Here is a 15,550-nt window from a genome sequence, read left to right on the forward strand (position 1 = left end):
CTTCCTGACCCAGGAGCAGGTGCATGAACTGATTTCAATAGTATACTTTGAATGTTTTCTGCCATGTGTTATTGTTACAGGATATTGATACAGCAATATATTTCATGCTTCATATTATTTCAGGTTACTGTATCGATTTTAATGAGAAACTATCGATTAAAATTCTAAAAAAAATTAAAAGTTGGCTTTCAAATCCTTTTTAAATGATATCCTAGTTCTTTTGACGGTTAATATTTCAATAAAGTTTGTAAAAAAAATAAAAAAATCGAATGTTTATATTTAGATTTAATATGTAAATATTTACTGCTTTTGTTAATTTTTGTGTTCCAATTAAACTTCCGGCTGCTAGATGGCGGCAGTCATTAGGTTATTTCGCAGCCAAAGGAACAATGAAATCCCTCGAGATCCTGGTGATGACTGAGGATGAGAGGATACAGTAGACCAAGCTTTGGAACGATCTTCCTCTCCCTCTGCATTTGATGGAGCTACTGTCTCCTTCAAGAAACATCTTAGGACATTTTTATTTGTTCAGACTTTTCCTTGATTTTCTGGAACTCCTGTGTTGTTCTTAGTATTATCTTGACCTTTAAAGGTATATACTTTATTGAATTTTGTTTTGTTTGTTTAAGCGCTTTGTGACCCTGGTCTGGAAAAGCGCTATATAAATACAAATTACTTACTTACTTTGTGACACTGGTCTAGAAAGTCGCCTAATAAATAACAACAACTTACTCACTTAATAGACTCCAGCAGGTTTAAAAGCTGATGTTTGGACAGATTTTGGTTTCAAAACAAACGAAACCAGTCCCGAAACCAGTCATGTGGTCGGTAAATTCTGCAACACCAGGCTCAAGTTCTCGACAATACTACACTGTCGCAGTATATTGTATGTTGCCAATACACACCCCTAAAGGTTCTGCAATTGTGAAGAATCTTTATATTTAAAGGATTATAATGACTGCACATTTTTTGAAGCTCTTAAATGGGTTTCTTTTAAAAATCCAAAAGGTAAGTTGTATAAAGAAATTTTAAAGCAGAACTATCTTACATCTATAAAATTTAGTTTCCGTATTTTCTGTGCAGTAAAAAAAATCTAGCCAAGTTGTTGACATCCCACCCCTGATGTGGCCTCCAACCTGTTTTAAGCCAGTGGGTCCGAGACGGCATTAGCCTTCATTTCCATAATGGCCAAAGAAACAGCAATGGAGGAAGCTAGGAAATAAATTCCCTTCCCTTTATTTTTGGAATGAAAAACAATGAATCAATGATCGACTGATTGAATCAAGGTCACGTCGCAATAGATTATGACGAGATGTTTAGATCAAACTGATGTTTATCAACAGCTGTAGTATGAGCGTCAAGATGTGTACTCTTGAAAATCCTTGTCTAGTTGCATCTAGACGAGGTTCCATCCATCACACTGACCTGCAGTTGTCCCAGTCGGAGTCTCTGTTGAGTAAGCTCCTCAGGGACCACCGGGAATGCCGGCTAGGAGACGGGCTTCGAGACCAGGAGCGAGAAGGTGGCAGGAGGAGGTCTTGTTTGAGACAGTCCAAAGAGGGAGAGGCATCTCTGCTCTGCGGCTGACTTGGGCTCTTGTCCGGAGACTTTTGGATTACAATTTGTGGCGTTTCCCCCCGTTTGGACTTGCAGGCCTGCTCTTCGGTGTTCCTCTTCTTAGCCCGGCTGCGGCTCGCGTGAGTCCAGGTGTGGCGGCTGGAGCGGGACCGCCTGGGACTCGGCGAGCAGGACCAGGACTCGGTTTCCGAGGAAGGGGGCAATACGGCCAAGGTTGGGACAGGGATGGGTTGAGCCAAGATCATCCCTTCTGCTCTCACAGGCGACGACGTTATCATTTTTAGGGTAGGAAACAAGTTTACCTAACCCTTTGGGGAAATCTTCCTCAGCATTGATGGCATCTTTCTGGTGAACTTTAATCTTCAGGAGTTTTAAGAAAAATGTGTAAAGATGCATCAGGTCCTCCTCAATCTTTTCCAATTAAAAAGGTTGTTAAAAAAAAAAGATCAGTCACTTGGAAGTAGTTCTGTTTTAAGAGCCTTGGCTTGCTAGTCTCACTGGATCTGCTGTCAAGTTTACACTGGTTGCATTCTCCGGAACCAGCAGTAGCAACACCAGATTGCACCTACTCTGTTGCCACATCCTTCCTGTTGACACTTGCCTTCGTATTCGTCCTCTTTGCAGAATTGAGGCCTGCTTTAGCATAACCACGCTTTTAGACGTGTTGCCAGAAAGATGTCGGGAATTAAATGCCTGAGAGGTCAACAAAAAAAAAGCAGAGCTGGAAATGCATCTTAATAGTTAGCATTTCTTTTTAAAACACTGAAGTAAAATGGGACAATTCCGTTATAGAACATATATGGAGTATTATTAAACATAAAGTGCCATTACTTTTATTTTTAAAGTAAAAATCTACCCAGAAAATAATGTATGTTGCTTTGTGTTTGTTATGTGAAAGTACAAAACAACAATAGTATTAAAATAAACTGTGAAATGGCTGTAATGGCCACAATGGCTGGTTGTGTAAATGTGGGAAAGTATGGACGTCAAACTTTCCCAATACATCGTGTGTTACACAAATGTTACAGCAATTTTGTTTATGCAAGTGACAGAAAGCATTATTGCGCAATGTTTTCTCACCCTCCGCTTCCATTGATTGATTTGAAACTCTGTGCTCCATAAATAATATAGATTATCGTTTCTGGGAACGCTTATTATGGATTCCGTAAGCGAGATTCACAAATGGTTCACTCATTATTATTTTTTAACAAACTTATTTGGTCAGTTACTTTTTTTGGAGCATTTTAAATCTATTGGACCAAACTCAGAAACAGCCAAAACTAAGATCAAGCTTCTTTATTATAATTTATTACCCCTTATTCTGATATCAATGTAGCTAATGTACACAAAAGAAAAACAGAATGTTAGTAAAACATGTTTCATGTTGATTAAATAAACATACATCAAAAGATTTAAAAAAAAAAATGCGACCATTACTGTATGAAAAGTATGACCCATGTGCGTACTACTATACTGTTTGCATGTTAAAAAGGAAAAGTCAGGTCACCTATTGTTTGCCCTCAAAGTGCACACCTGTGAATGGACCAAGTGTCTGTGTTTGTTCTGAGCCTGTTTGAACAAGGACAATCTTAGCACAGACTTGTTTGACCGGAGCAATCCAATATAATCTCTGCAGCGTCAATTGATTTCTCGTATTGTCGTTTTAAGTATTAAAATGAAACTCGACTGCGATCGTTCTCTGAGAGTTCGAACCAACAGAGTCTTTAACATTTAGTAGTAATTTAATAACATCACCAAGCATAGTATTGTGTAAGGAGACAAGTACAGACATCTATTGAAAAAAAATGTAAGCATTAATAAATAAAATATAAGATCCAAAGATTTGCAGAACTCCAGTACAGCTTTATACATTTCTGTGTCCAACAGTTGTGAGAAAGGAGTGTTAAGGTAAACATGCAAAAAATAAGAAATAGTTACATATTTAAAAATATATATATTTGAAAAACTAAAGTACCATCAAGATGTGAGGTGGCAGAGTGTATCCAAAAACAGCCATATTATAAGTAGTCCATTTTAATGTCAGTTGAAAATTAAAAGAATATGAATATACTTGCGCTTTTTTACAGGGAGAGAAAAAACAAAAACGTGTTCCTATCTTTAAGCTTGAATCAACAATGACGCGAGTAGTGATGGAGACTACGACCCACTTGTGATAACCAGGATCATGGAGGCATGAGTCTGTACTTGCCACCCTCCAGCCCACATACCTGTCATACTTCAGATATAAATATATAGAGAATAGGACGGCCTGGTATGAACTTATAGGGAGAACGGGCATCTATAAAGCCTTAGTTGGCCAACATTCCTCAATGAAAGCAATGGAATGTTTAGTTCAAAGACTTGGGAAAAGTATGTTTATCATCACTTGCTAAGGAAAAATCTTACCGTTAAGGGAGAGATTTTGCCTTATAATAAAAGGCAAAATCGTACGACACTAACCCTTCCAATATATGATATTATTTAGCACATATCACACCAGATCTCAGCTGCTTTCATTAACCATCTCTTCCTTTTCTGCATTTCTTTCTTAAAAGTGCACCATAAAGTTTAAGCAGTTTCAAGACGAAACCGCTTGCTGAATTTTCCAGGTAGGTTTAAACGAGATAAAACGAACCAAACAAATATTGTGTACATTGCCATTGCACTGGGAGAACACTAGGAGGGGCCATAGGCAATGTTGACCATATTTCCATCTGTTGGGGCAAAAACTAGTGGAAGGGGAGCATCAGTTATAAAGTTTTGGCAGTAGACCTTGGTTCTGTTCTAAGCTAGGTAATCGTGAACATTAATTTGAACGTCTGAAAATTTTAAAAGGACAACAACCACAATACCTTTGACAGCACTAATCAAGATTTTTCACAGAAACAGTCAACTTGCAATAAATTCCTTGTAGTCATCAGGGGTTCCCAGATGACTTCAATTACAAGCGCTGATGGATGCAGAATATATATTTCGAAAATAAAGAGTTCCTATCAAATGCCTCCCAGCACAAGACCTTCCAAAAGCAAAGTACGACATTGCGATATGAAGCCCAATTGATTGCCATTCATCCGGCTCATTGACCAACTTTATTATCACAGGTACAATGAACAACCTCATCAGCTTCTATCTAGAAAAAATGCATGGTTACAATCAAGGCGTCTTGGACGAGAGCCAGAGTTAATCACAGATCAAGATAAGTCAATATGCTATAGTTTCTTTGCTAATCCTTTTGGGCCACAACAGTACGAAGACAAATTTGATCAGGCTCCTCAAGCTGTTCTTATGAGCCCCAGAACTTTAAGTAATCTTTTTTTTTTTTTAAAGTGAATTGTCTGGATCCGTATGCCTCCGTGTAAACGTGTTCCTGCTTGTTGTACTTTTTTGGAGGTCAAACTTGCAACCTTTTAAACTCAACATCAGATCAAGTAGTGAAAGTGAATTCATCAAAATCAACGACTTTATAATGTTATAATTCAGTCCAACACTAGCTTCATGAGGTCAAAGGATAACTCAACAGACAGCTCATGTAGAAACTAACATTTTTAGTATTATTAATTTCTAATTTACTCCTAATATGTCCACAGGGCTTTTGTTGACAAAAGGATTTAAAAGGATAGTTCCCACAATAGGGAGGTTTTTTTTCAAGTAACCCTTTACAGGAGGAAATGTAAGCGAGACTTACTCATATTTAAAAAATTAAATAAGTCTACAATTTAAACTGATTTGTAGTGGAAACTTATACTTTACTTCTCATGTCAGGTCTTTAACAGACAAATCCTAATAATAAAAATGTATTTAATTTCTAAGGCGCCTTTAAAAAACACCATGGAGACGGATTTAAATAAAAAAATAAACGGTGACAACACTTATAAAAGCAGTATATAGGTATTTTGATGGTCTTTCGTGGGTCTTTTTTTAAGAAGAAGACGAGAGAGCCCTGATCTCTACCGTCAAATGTACTTTCATTTTTGCCCATAACTCCAAAAAGACTCGGATATTTTTAACTCTGATTATTTATATATTTGATCCTTTTCGCTCCTTCATATTTTGCACGATGGTTCCTCACAACAGTCACTTCCATTGCCCATCACAGATCCAAAGGGTCCAAGAACAGCTGATCCTTTGATAGTGATCGTATCTTCCTGTCAGGTTTGTTGTATTGGACACATTTAACAAAACACAACCAAGTGAACCACCATAGAGTCGATATTTCTTTCTTGCCAACAAGAATAAAGTTAAGTTCAATGGAACAACTCCGAAAAAAAAGTTAGCAGGAAAGTTGAGTCATTTAACAAAACAAACTCCTACCTCCCATTCGAAGAGTTTCCTCCGTTTCGGCTATCTTGTTCTGCCTCGAAAACGAGGCGAGCGACGGTGCGAGACGTGATGTTAAAATCCGCTTTTTCACAAGAGCACATCAACATTGTTGTGATGCTAACATCAGTCGGTGAGCAGCAGCTAACGGTTAGCCTCCCTGACCTCCTCCAGGCCGACGACGACCCCACCAAAAAAAAAAAAAGATGAATACCCTAGTGGTGTTTAATGTCCCGGGCCATGATGACGTCTACAGTCCCTCCCGCGTTTATACATAAAAACGCTTAAAATCGCCCGACTAGAAGAAAGCGGAGTTAGCTTAGCATGAGAGTTCAGCTAACTTTCTTCAATTGAATGCGTTTTTTTGTTGTCGGATAAGTGAATAGGACCGACATAGGAGGACCCACTCAGGGGGGGAGGACACAAAGTACACTCGATAATATATTCTTAATCGTTCAATTAAATTAATTACATCACACAGACATCAATATCATAAAAATAAAATCGCATGTTGCATGTGCGAAAGACGTCTGGTGACTTAAATTAGATAAGCCGATTTTTACAAATATTCGGCCAACCCCATACTAAACTTTATGGTACATTCCGGAAAAAAACGAGCGACGGATGCGTCAATGATCCAGTAAAGTTAAAAGAAGAAGTTTAAATTTAAAGAAAAATCCATCAAAAAATCAAACCTGTTATCAACATCTAGTTTTCCATCGGTTGTATTCTCTTTAAACTAAACTACAACTGGTTTGCAAAAAGATGACACAAATGTCTAAATGAAAAAACACAAACAAAAAAAAACATAAGACTTTTTCTTTTTTTTTTTTACAAGCTTGATCTCAGATTTGGCTTTTTCTTTCTAATTTAATTTAACTCATGATGACAGAAACTCTCGATTCAGAGATATTGTGACCCCTAGAGTTCATGAAGGCACTGTGCACCCATCATGTATTGAATGTGGATCATAATAATACTTTCTATTTCTTAAAACAACAAATATTTCATTTTGTGTACTTATAGCATAGAAAGCAAATCAGAAAAAAAGGCCATTTGAAGCCATTGTTTGTCTTACCGTCGCTGTGCAGCCGTATCATTTCATACAGCATCATGATCTATTATTGTACTATTCTTTCTCTAAGAGATTGGATATCTCCTCTTCCAGGACGCTGGCAGTAAACAGAGCCAACAGCAGGTCACCTTGTCTGGCTTTGAAAAAAAAGCACAGGGACATTTAGAGGAGGATTATAATGCATGGATTTATTAAATGAACATTTGGATTCAATTTGTATATAACGGTTAATAAAAAGTGGCATTCCTCACTCTCCATAATTCACAAAAAAAATTACCACTGATAAGTTATTCCTAAAAGTTAATATAGATGAACCCATATTATTAAATTGTGTATTATTCATAGTTTATAAACCTATAGCAACAGTATTGACACCGACACCGCCAAATGAGTCCATTAATGCCCTTTAAAGTATATACTTTATTGAGTATTGTTTTGATTGTTTAAGCGCTTTGTGACCCTGGTCTGGAAAAGCGCTATACTAATAAATATTACTTACTTACTTACTTACTTACTTAATAAGCTTAGTTTCAAACTATGTAAAATCATGTCCCTCTCCAAAAAGTCTCATATCACTTTTTGATTAATTAATTAATATTATAATTACATATTATATACGTAATATTGTATACACAGTTTTCTTTCCCCACACACAAACCAGAATTTAATATCATCCATATTTTAATTTTCGTATTATTATTTCTGATATTTATCATCTTTTTAATGATTATTAATCGTGAAAATACATTTAAATATTTTCCCTATCTATAATTTTTTTTGTCTTTATGATTAGTTAGAAAGTTTGACAGAACAATATTTTGACTTTTCTGTTTTGTACTCTTAAAATAACGTAACAAAAGTCTTCAAAAGTAATTTAGGTTACTGCATAAATGTTGATATTTTACCTCTAATAATGTTGATATACATTGTAAACTGAGTTCCTGCTTAAAGCTCTAAAATATCCTAGGAAATAGACATTCCTTACCTGCAGCATCCTGTCAAAGCTTCCTGTATCCTCTCAGGTCGATGACAGAGCATCACAATGACTTGGCAGTTTAAAAAAAAACCTTCCACGCTTAAACAGGCATCTCCTTCCTTTGTTTTGCTGTCCTGCTGCCGACCCCTTGAATGCATCCACTTCTGGGCAGAGCTGAGGTTTGTGTGGCAGCGAGTGTCCACTCCGGGTTGACGGCGAGTTTTTCTGAAAGCTTGGAGCTGCTCAATCAGAGGACTGGAAACTGGATACGTGCTAAAAATAAGAAACCATCACCCGCATAGTGAGGAAGGAGGTGTGTCACTTGCTGAGTGTCTGAGGGGGTCGGGAAAAAAGTGCAGGCCACCCCCCCCCCACACACACCCCCTTATACGTGCAGAAACAAAAACATCACATGGGGGTTTATCATGTGACAACACTTCGTGGAAGGTCTCCATCCTCTCAAGGACAGTTTATTTTAAACATCCATACATCATATCATCCCTTTAACAAGGTGCGAAGAGATAAAAAACACAATTTTATTTATTTACACATTTGATGTGGATTTAAAAGTCACAAAGAAAAATACTTTACTGTTTGTTCAGCCTTCGTAGATTCAATTAACCCTGACATTGTGACTTAATTTCCAGTTCGAAGCTGTTGCATTCATCATGTCAACATAGGGTTTCTATCTACCGTGTGAATCTGTGACGCATCACACAAACCTTCAACTGAGTGTTTTGTCAGCCTTGACTCAAGCCGACTTGTTTATCCATCAGCGGCAACGACTCTCATCTCAAACGTGTGCTCAGAACAAGAGTAACTATATATATATATATAAAAAAACACTACACAAATAACTTTACCAGCCATTATTACAACACTTTATTGTGACCTATTTTTCTTTCCTGTTAATATTTTATATCTCACATTTTCTTTTTCCTTTTTAGTTTCACTTTTGCATTTGCACAAGACTGTACTTTTGTGTTTTTAATCCTTCAAATATTGATATGTGTATTTTATGGATGCTGCTAAAATGTGAATTTCTCATCAATAAATGATGTATCTATACAGTATATATCAATTCAAAAATAAATCAAAAGAAATATAACTGATTATGGTTATAGATAGAGTATACTAGCTATAACCATACATATATGTTTGTGTGTGTTAAACCTGGAAATACAAATAAAAAGCTTATGATGGAATGACATTAGAGTTTAAGTACTCTTATCTACTCACTTGAACGACATGCAATGTTTAGAAAATTTCGTTTTTTTAATTACTTCCTGGTGGATATAGATGTGTTTTCCTCTGCAAGCTGGGCTCCATCTTAACCTAAAACAGTTTACAAAGTTTATTTAATCTGCTCATATGACACCGATTAGTTAAAGGACCATCCATTGAACAGGTTTATTTACAAAGCAAATCATCTTCCAGGTTTGTAAAAACATTATTTTCTATATAAAAATTTTAAAAATGACTGACACCGAGCTATATCTTCAGAGATGTATTTGACTTATCGTTGCATTAGAATGACAAAAATGTGCTCTGGAGTCTCACGTTGTGGATCAGGTCTCATCCTCTCATGTTTCTGTCCAACTCTCAACACAACTCGTCTCCATCCACTCGCTCTAAATATAGCTTTCTTAAAGTCCAAACGATCGGCAGGACAGATCCGAAGCTGAAAAACGACTTTACTTTAGCCGCGATAATGGACCATCAGTAAAGGGGTTTAACATCCTGAGTGTTGAGGCATAACAAGACATGTATTCTTAACAAGGACCTGCACGGAGAAATCATAGATTATGAGTATCTTGAGAGCGGATAGTGTTTATACTTGCTGGATTACTTTAGCTGTGCTCAGTATTTCAGGTGAGTCTGACAGTTGATTACCTCCAAAAACAACTTATGTAAAGTGTCGTATGACCCTTAAAGGCAGCTTCGTCTCACATTGTGTTTTGCTGTATTTTGTAGGTTAAGTCATTTAAAATACATTTATATCGCTTACATTCTCTAAAGGTTTCTTCTTATGTAAGTTAACTTCTCAGCTTATCTTGTTATTAATTGTGTTTGAAAATACTTTTTTTTTCATCTAAGATGCAAACAAGTGTGAACCGTGTATAGTACTTTTTACTCTTTTTTTAATTACAAAAGAAGGGAAGGAACAGAATATTAAAGTAGATGAATAAAGTAATAAATAAGTTTGATATCGTAATAAAAACTTTTTTTTGGGGGCCTTATTATTTAATTTCCTCTTCTTTTTAATCCCGTCTCTTATATACACAACCTTGAATTGAGAAAGTCATGAAAAAAGTTTAAAAAAAACACTGAAAAAATGTATCAAGAGTCTGCATTGAATTCATTTAAATAGTTTTGTCTCCTGACATTTTTAACATTTTTTTAGAGCTTGTACATTTTTCACAATTTCTCAGTTTCTTCAAATGTGTTTGTGTAGTATTTTTTGAATTTTACTTTGTTTGGCACTTCCCAGCCACCGTACTTCTCTTGACAAAACAACGAAAGCTAATAATAAGGTATTCAGTCATGTTTAGGATCTGATAAATATTTATTAACACGTATACAGTTCAAAACAATGAATAAAGTGTCGTATTGTGTGCATCAAAAACAGGTGAAATGTATTATTTTCCACTTAATTTTAGACAAAATACTAAGCAAAATAATTCATCCTCATTTTAGTTCAGTTGTTTGGACAGTTTTGAACCTATACTGATGACCTGCAGTGTTTTCACTCCATTATTCTGCTGCATTAAGCTGAATGTTGTTTTTTAAAAAAAAAGTCATAATTCACTGTAACATATCCTTCACAGAAAATCAGATACAACATGACTTTCCTTCACAGTGTCCCTGTGCAGCGGCGGATGCTCCGAGGTTGAATCCATGACACAGGCGGTGGCGGGCGAGGGGTTCTTGATGAGATGTATCTCCTGTAAAAAAAGGGAAGAGGTTTCTGCACACGCTTACGTCGACTGGGACTTTAAGCGCCAGGACGAGGACGACTTCGCACCTGTAAGGAAAAAAAGTATTTTACTTGATTTGATTTGTCCAATAATGTCGACCAATAGTTCTGTTACATCCAATACAATTTTCAAGAAATGGATTTTAAATCTTATTTTAATTAGAAAAACTCCAACTGACCCCAGATTTAAGTACCAATCGTGGCCCTAATTTGCTAGCTTTCTTTCTCCAGGTGTTCCATTATGACTTCCCTGAAGCCGAAATTCTTAGTGAGGACTTCATGGATCGCCTGGAATGGCGCGGAACTCAGGACGAAGACGTTCAGACGGGAAGTATTTATATAAGTAACGTCAGCTTCAGGGATGCCGGCACGTACCGCTGCACCTTCCACAGGACCCTTCGCTTGCCCGTCTACAACCAGAACGTCACGGTGGAGAAGACGGTGGAGCTCGATGTGTTAGCGGAAGGTAACGCGGACTTCGGTCAGTCCCGCGTTGGAAATAAAAAACTAGTGGTTATGTTTGTGTATGTTTTTAGCTGAGAGGGAGCTGACGGCAGTGATCTCTGAGATCATGATGTACGTGCTGATCGTGTTCCTGCAACTGTGGCTCATCGGGGTTCTGGTCTACTGCTACAAGAAGATCTCGGCCGAGAACGAAGCCCGCGACGCTCGGAAAGCTCTGAGGGCGGAGCAGGCTCAGTGAGTGACATCAAACTCAAGAGTTTCGGTGCCGACGTTTTAACACGTGGATTTTATTCTTTCACTTTCTTCAGACTGATAGAAACGAAGGAGAACTGTGATGGGGTGCAGGTCGAGTAACAATTCCGGACAGAGACGGTGTTTGCATTCATTTCTATTGAACTATCGCAAGATGGTTTCCATGAGACAAAAGCTTTTCTATCGTTTTCTAACGGCAGTCTTTTAACCTCAGCATTTTAACTACACTAGAAGGAGGTAGAAGCACATTTTTACAATAATTATTGTGTGAAGGTTTGGTTCATGTTTGTGTTTGCTTTGAATATTTTACAAATAAAATCTGAGTTATTGCTTCAATGCCATGTTAGCCTTGTTTAATTTACTGTTTTGTGATTGGGAAAAATCTCATCAATATATCAATTCAATTTAAGCAGAGGCTATTACAAGATAAATTAAAAAACAGATAATATCTTCATTGACCAGGCTTAATGGTTTATCTCATCGTTCATTTTCACGTAAAGGGCAACTCAAGTCAAACACCAACTCTCCTGACTTTCTAATATGTGGGCGGGGCTTATGCAATTTTTCTAAATTAAATATTTCAGTTAAGAGTTTTGTATAAAAAGATAAACTGATGAGTACAACATAGGTTAAAGGTCAATTTACGAGTCACATAAATCAACACATTATTTTCCTTTTAAATACCAAATGTATAATAAAATAAAGAAAAAGCAAAAATATATTTTTCTACAATTTTTATTAATAATTAACAAGTTGGTAAAGTCCATAGAAAGAAAATAAAATACAGTCTTAATAGACTTGTGGAACAATACATAAAAAATAGACTGGAGTATATACATTTTCATGATGTTAAAACAACTAAATACTTGTTACTATACTAGTGGACATGAAAGTTAATTCACAAATTGATACTTTGGCAAATACTTGATTGTAATCCAATACAAATATTTCAATAAAAGCATAAATGCATCATCAAATGACACCTAAACCTTTTTTTTTAGATGTAAGACTATTCTGGACATTTCTTTCTAAATTAATGAGTATTTTTGTCCATTGTGAATAATGACTGAACACAGAGTCAAATAAAAAAGTTTTTGAACGGAATTAACGGACAGTTATTTTGGTTCATTATGTTCCCAGCTCTTTAGTGACGGTCTAATGAAGTCTCATTATTTTCAGAGTCCACTAGATGGCGGTCTCTGCACTATTTTCCTTTGTTTAAAAAAACGTTCGAATGGAAAATCACATCATTTTTTAACTTCTGGCGCCACCTACTGACCTCTAAACAACATGACACTGCTTCATGAAGCTCCATGAGAACATCAGTACAGCTAATTGATTTTGCAAACACATCTTGAGTTTTCACTTAAATACTAAATGTATTCAGTCTTATTAGACTTGTATTCAGGGCCGGGTCTAGACAGGCATGTATGAGCCACAAATCTTGAGGGGGCATTGTGCTGTTACTTACTTACTTACACGTAAGTTTGAGGGGGCACAACATTTATTTGAGGGGGCCAGGCCCCCTCTTGCCCCTGCCTAGACCCGGCCCTGCTTGTATTAACAATCATGTTGTTAACACAGACCGAAAGCTTTAGCGGACATACAAGTAAAGTCACAAATTGAATCATCAAATTATTAAAAATTAAATGTATCAACACCTAAACTTGTAGTTTAAAGATGATTCTAGGATATTCTTTTCTAAATAAAAGAGCAAAGAACAACAAAACAACAAAAACTAAAAATTTGTCACTACCAAAATGTACCATCTTTAAATGTAATTTATTAACTTAAATCTTAGATATAAAAACCCTGTTACAAGCAAGTTATTGTCAAAATGTCCTCCCACATTCTCTGTAAAAAAAAAAAACCCAACATGAATACATTCCATTATTGTGTCAATGTACACCGGTGCCTCCTCGAGCTCATGACCTTGTCCACTTGCTTTCATTAAATGTGTTGACACGACAAGGACGTATTGCGTGACAAAGATCTTCACTTTTTATCCAAGGCCGGAGTGACGAGACGCCGCTTCTTGTGCTGCTCGATGGATTCACTTATTTACTTCTTAAAATAACTGACAGGTGGGTTTTTTTTTTTATTCCTCTATTGTTTTATCATATCTAAGAGACATACTGTATATGTGGTCATTATTGGAACTACAGGGGTTTTAAACACAGTTCCTATTGTATTGTTTAGACTTTTATGTCCAAAAACATACAGAGGTCGATTGAGAACTTTGGAGAATTTTGTCCATAGGTATGAGAGCGAGTGTGAATGGTTGTCTGTCTTTGTGTGTGACCTGTGACAGACTAGGGTCCTGTCCAGGGTGTCCCCTGCCTCTCGCCCTACGACACTGGGATAGGCTCCCAACCCTGGGATAAAGCGGTAGACAATAAATGAATGAATGAAATATTCAATGATACTTTTGTTTTATATGAAATACATGCTGTAGTGAACTTGTGAACTAAAACGGTCAGAACTCGGTTCCGTTCCGGGTGTTCCAACACGCCGTTTACCGCCGGGTCTTATACTTTGCTTTATGGAGAGAAAAGGTCAATGCAGAGTGTAACGGGTCATTTATTCGCCGCTTCAAGTCAAACAAAATACAAGCTTTTACGATCGATCGGACACGCTCTCTGCCGGCAGCTCTTCAGGTCGATAGCTCCGGGAAAGACAGTCTCGTACTGTAGAGCATCGCAATATTTAAGGGAAAGTTCCCCGTCCAGTGGGTCGTCTCTTCCGGGGCAGATGGTACTTTCAGGTTTGTCTCTGTCTTGATCACCTGGACAGTAACTTCATTGCTTCCCTGTTGCGTGGCTGGATGCATTTGTCTTCCAGCCCCCCTTTCCTGGGTGTGTCCCGCTTCGCTCTTTGTTTCACGCCCCCAGGTGTGAAAAGGGCAGACGAACGCTGTCATTTTTCTAAATCTGTTCCAAGCTAGCCTTGAGACAGTGTAAATCAGTCTGAGTGAAATGTTGATTGTGAATGTGTATTCAAACGTTTAAGCTCTTAGATGAAGCTAGTAATTTATACTTTATATTTTGATTATCTTTTAGCATTCATTTAAATATGGCTTATATGTATAGTGTATAATCATTTTTAATCTAACAGAACTATTAATAGAGAATTAACCTTCCTTAAATCTTCTGTCTTTTTCTATCTCAGTCATGTCGAATGTCACTGCCACAGAGTTGCAGTCTATCTTCCTGGCCCTCCTGCAGAGTTGCATGAACAGCACCAGCAGCAGCAACAGGTTCCCTCAGCCTCAGAACTTCACGACCGTGTTGCAGCACCTGTCCGGGACCAGAGCTCAGTCTCAAGGGTTCGTGTACGTTCTGCTCGTGGTCGGCATGTTCAGCTTCTTCACCCTGGGCATCATGCTCAGTTACATCCGCTCCAAGAAGCTGGAGAACTCGCAGGACCCGTACCACCAGTACATCGCCCGGGACTGGAGCAAAGTGGCGTCTCCGTCCAGAGCAGTGACGGAGGTTCTACACAAGGTGGCAGCAGAGGGCGGAACCGGCAGCGGCAATGATTCGGTTGTGATCTGTAACCCAGTAGCCGTAGAACTGCCGGGTTGAAAGAAAAAGTACACCCATGTAGAAAATTAAACTTTTAATTCAGTAAATTTGTGTCAAAGTCTTGATATTAGGAAAGAATAAAGGCGTAAAATAATTAATGGTTGGTGTATTGTTTTAAAAAGTTTTTATATCAGAAAAAAGGTGAACATAAATTGTTTTGCTGTAAATAAAAAACGTTAAAAAAAATAGTCGATTTTAAGATTTGTATGATAAACAACAAAATATTACTAAATATTATTAACTACTGGTCGTTATCCTGAGCTAAAAAGAAATATAAGCTGGTTTTAATTTAATTTATTATAGAAAGTTATTGCAAATAATTGTTT

The 15,550-nt window shown here is 37.1% G+C and overlaps 3 protein-coding genes across 5 annotated transcripts in view; 2 read left to right on the forward strand and 1 right to left on the reverse strand.

The window, feature by feature from the left end:
- gramd1a (GRAM domain containing 1A) overlaps window positions 1-6,230 on the reverse strand; it is a 31,452-nt gene extending 25,222 nt beyond the window's left edge. The window contains exon 1 of one of the 2 annotated variants that reach the window (XM_087812228.1): window positions 5,890-6,230. In XM_087812228.1, the coding sequence (XP_087668354.1) occupies window positions 5,890-6,005 (116 nt within the window). In that variant the 5' untranslated portion in view covers window positions 6,006-6,230. Of the gene's footprint in view, window positions 1-1,425; window positions 2,217-5,889 lie in introns of those variants that run through there. The other variant, XM_087812227.1, reaches the window with a different exon arrangement.
- LOC148062417 (sodium channel regulatory subunit beta-1) lies at window positions 1,809-11,857 on the forward strand. 2 transcript variants are annotated; one of them, XM_087812234.1, is made up of 5 exons: window positions 1,809-1,863; window positions 10,807-10,973; window positions 11,155-11,389; window positions 11,460-11,622; window positions 11,697-11,857. In XM_087812234.1, the coding sequence occupies exons 2-5, from the start codon at window positions 10,845-10,847 to the stop codon at window positions 11,740-11,742; spliced, it is 573 nt and encodes a 190-aa protein (XP_087668360.1). In that variant the 5' UTR covers window positions 1,809-1,863; window positions 10,807-10,844; the 3' UTR covers window positions 11,743-11,857. The 2 variants fall into 2 exon arrangements, with proteins under 2 accessions (XP_087668360.1, XP_087668359.1); XM_087812233.1 differs by lacking the exon at window positions 1,809-1,863 and adding an exon at window positions 9,666-9,818.
- A 1,795-nt stretch (window positions 11,858-13,652) lies between these two features.
- On the forward strand, window positions 13,653-15,297 carry LOC148062418 (potassium voltage-gated channel subfamily E member 1-like). Its single transcript, XM_087813248.1, has 2 exons — window positions 13,653-13,724; window positions 14,809-15,297. Exon 2 carries the CDS (start codon window positions 14,811-14,813, stop codon window positions 15,222-15,224), a length of 414 nt encoding a protein of 137 aa, XP_087669374.1. The 5' UTR covers window positions 13,653-13,724; window positions 14,809-14,810; the 3' UTR covers window positions 15,225-15,297.
- Window positions 15,298-15,550: the final 253 nt, after the last annotated feature.

Source organism: Callionymus lyra, chromosome 17, assembly GCF_982586985.1.
Source record: "Callionymus lyra chromosome 17, fCalLyr1.hap1.1, whole genome shotgun sequence".
NCBI classification, from domain to species: domain Eukaryota; kingdom Metazoa; phylum Chordata; class Actinopteri; order Syngnathiformes; family Callionymidae; genus Callionymus; species Callionymus lyra.

Coding starts and splice junctions, on each gene's coding strand:
- LOC148062417 (XM_087812233.1), top strand. CDS start 9,752: ATGAGTATCTTGAGAGCGGATAGTGTTTATACTTGCTGGATTACTTTA. Junction 11,390..11,459: donor GCTCGATGTGTTAGCGGAAG/GTAACGCGGACT, acceptor GTATGTTTTTAG/CTGAGAGGGAGCTGACGGCA. Junction 11,623..11,696: donor CTGAGGGCGGAGCAGGCTCA/GTGAGTGACATC, acceptor CACTTTCTTCAG/ACTGATAGAAACGAAGGAGA.
- LOC148062418 (XM_087813248.1), top strand. CDS start 14,811: ATGTCGAATGTCACTGCCACAGAGTTGCAGTCTATCTTCCTGGCCCTC.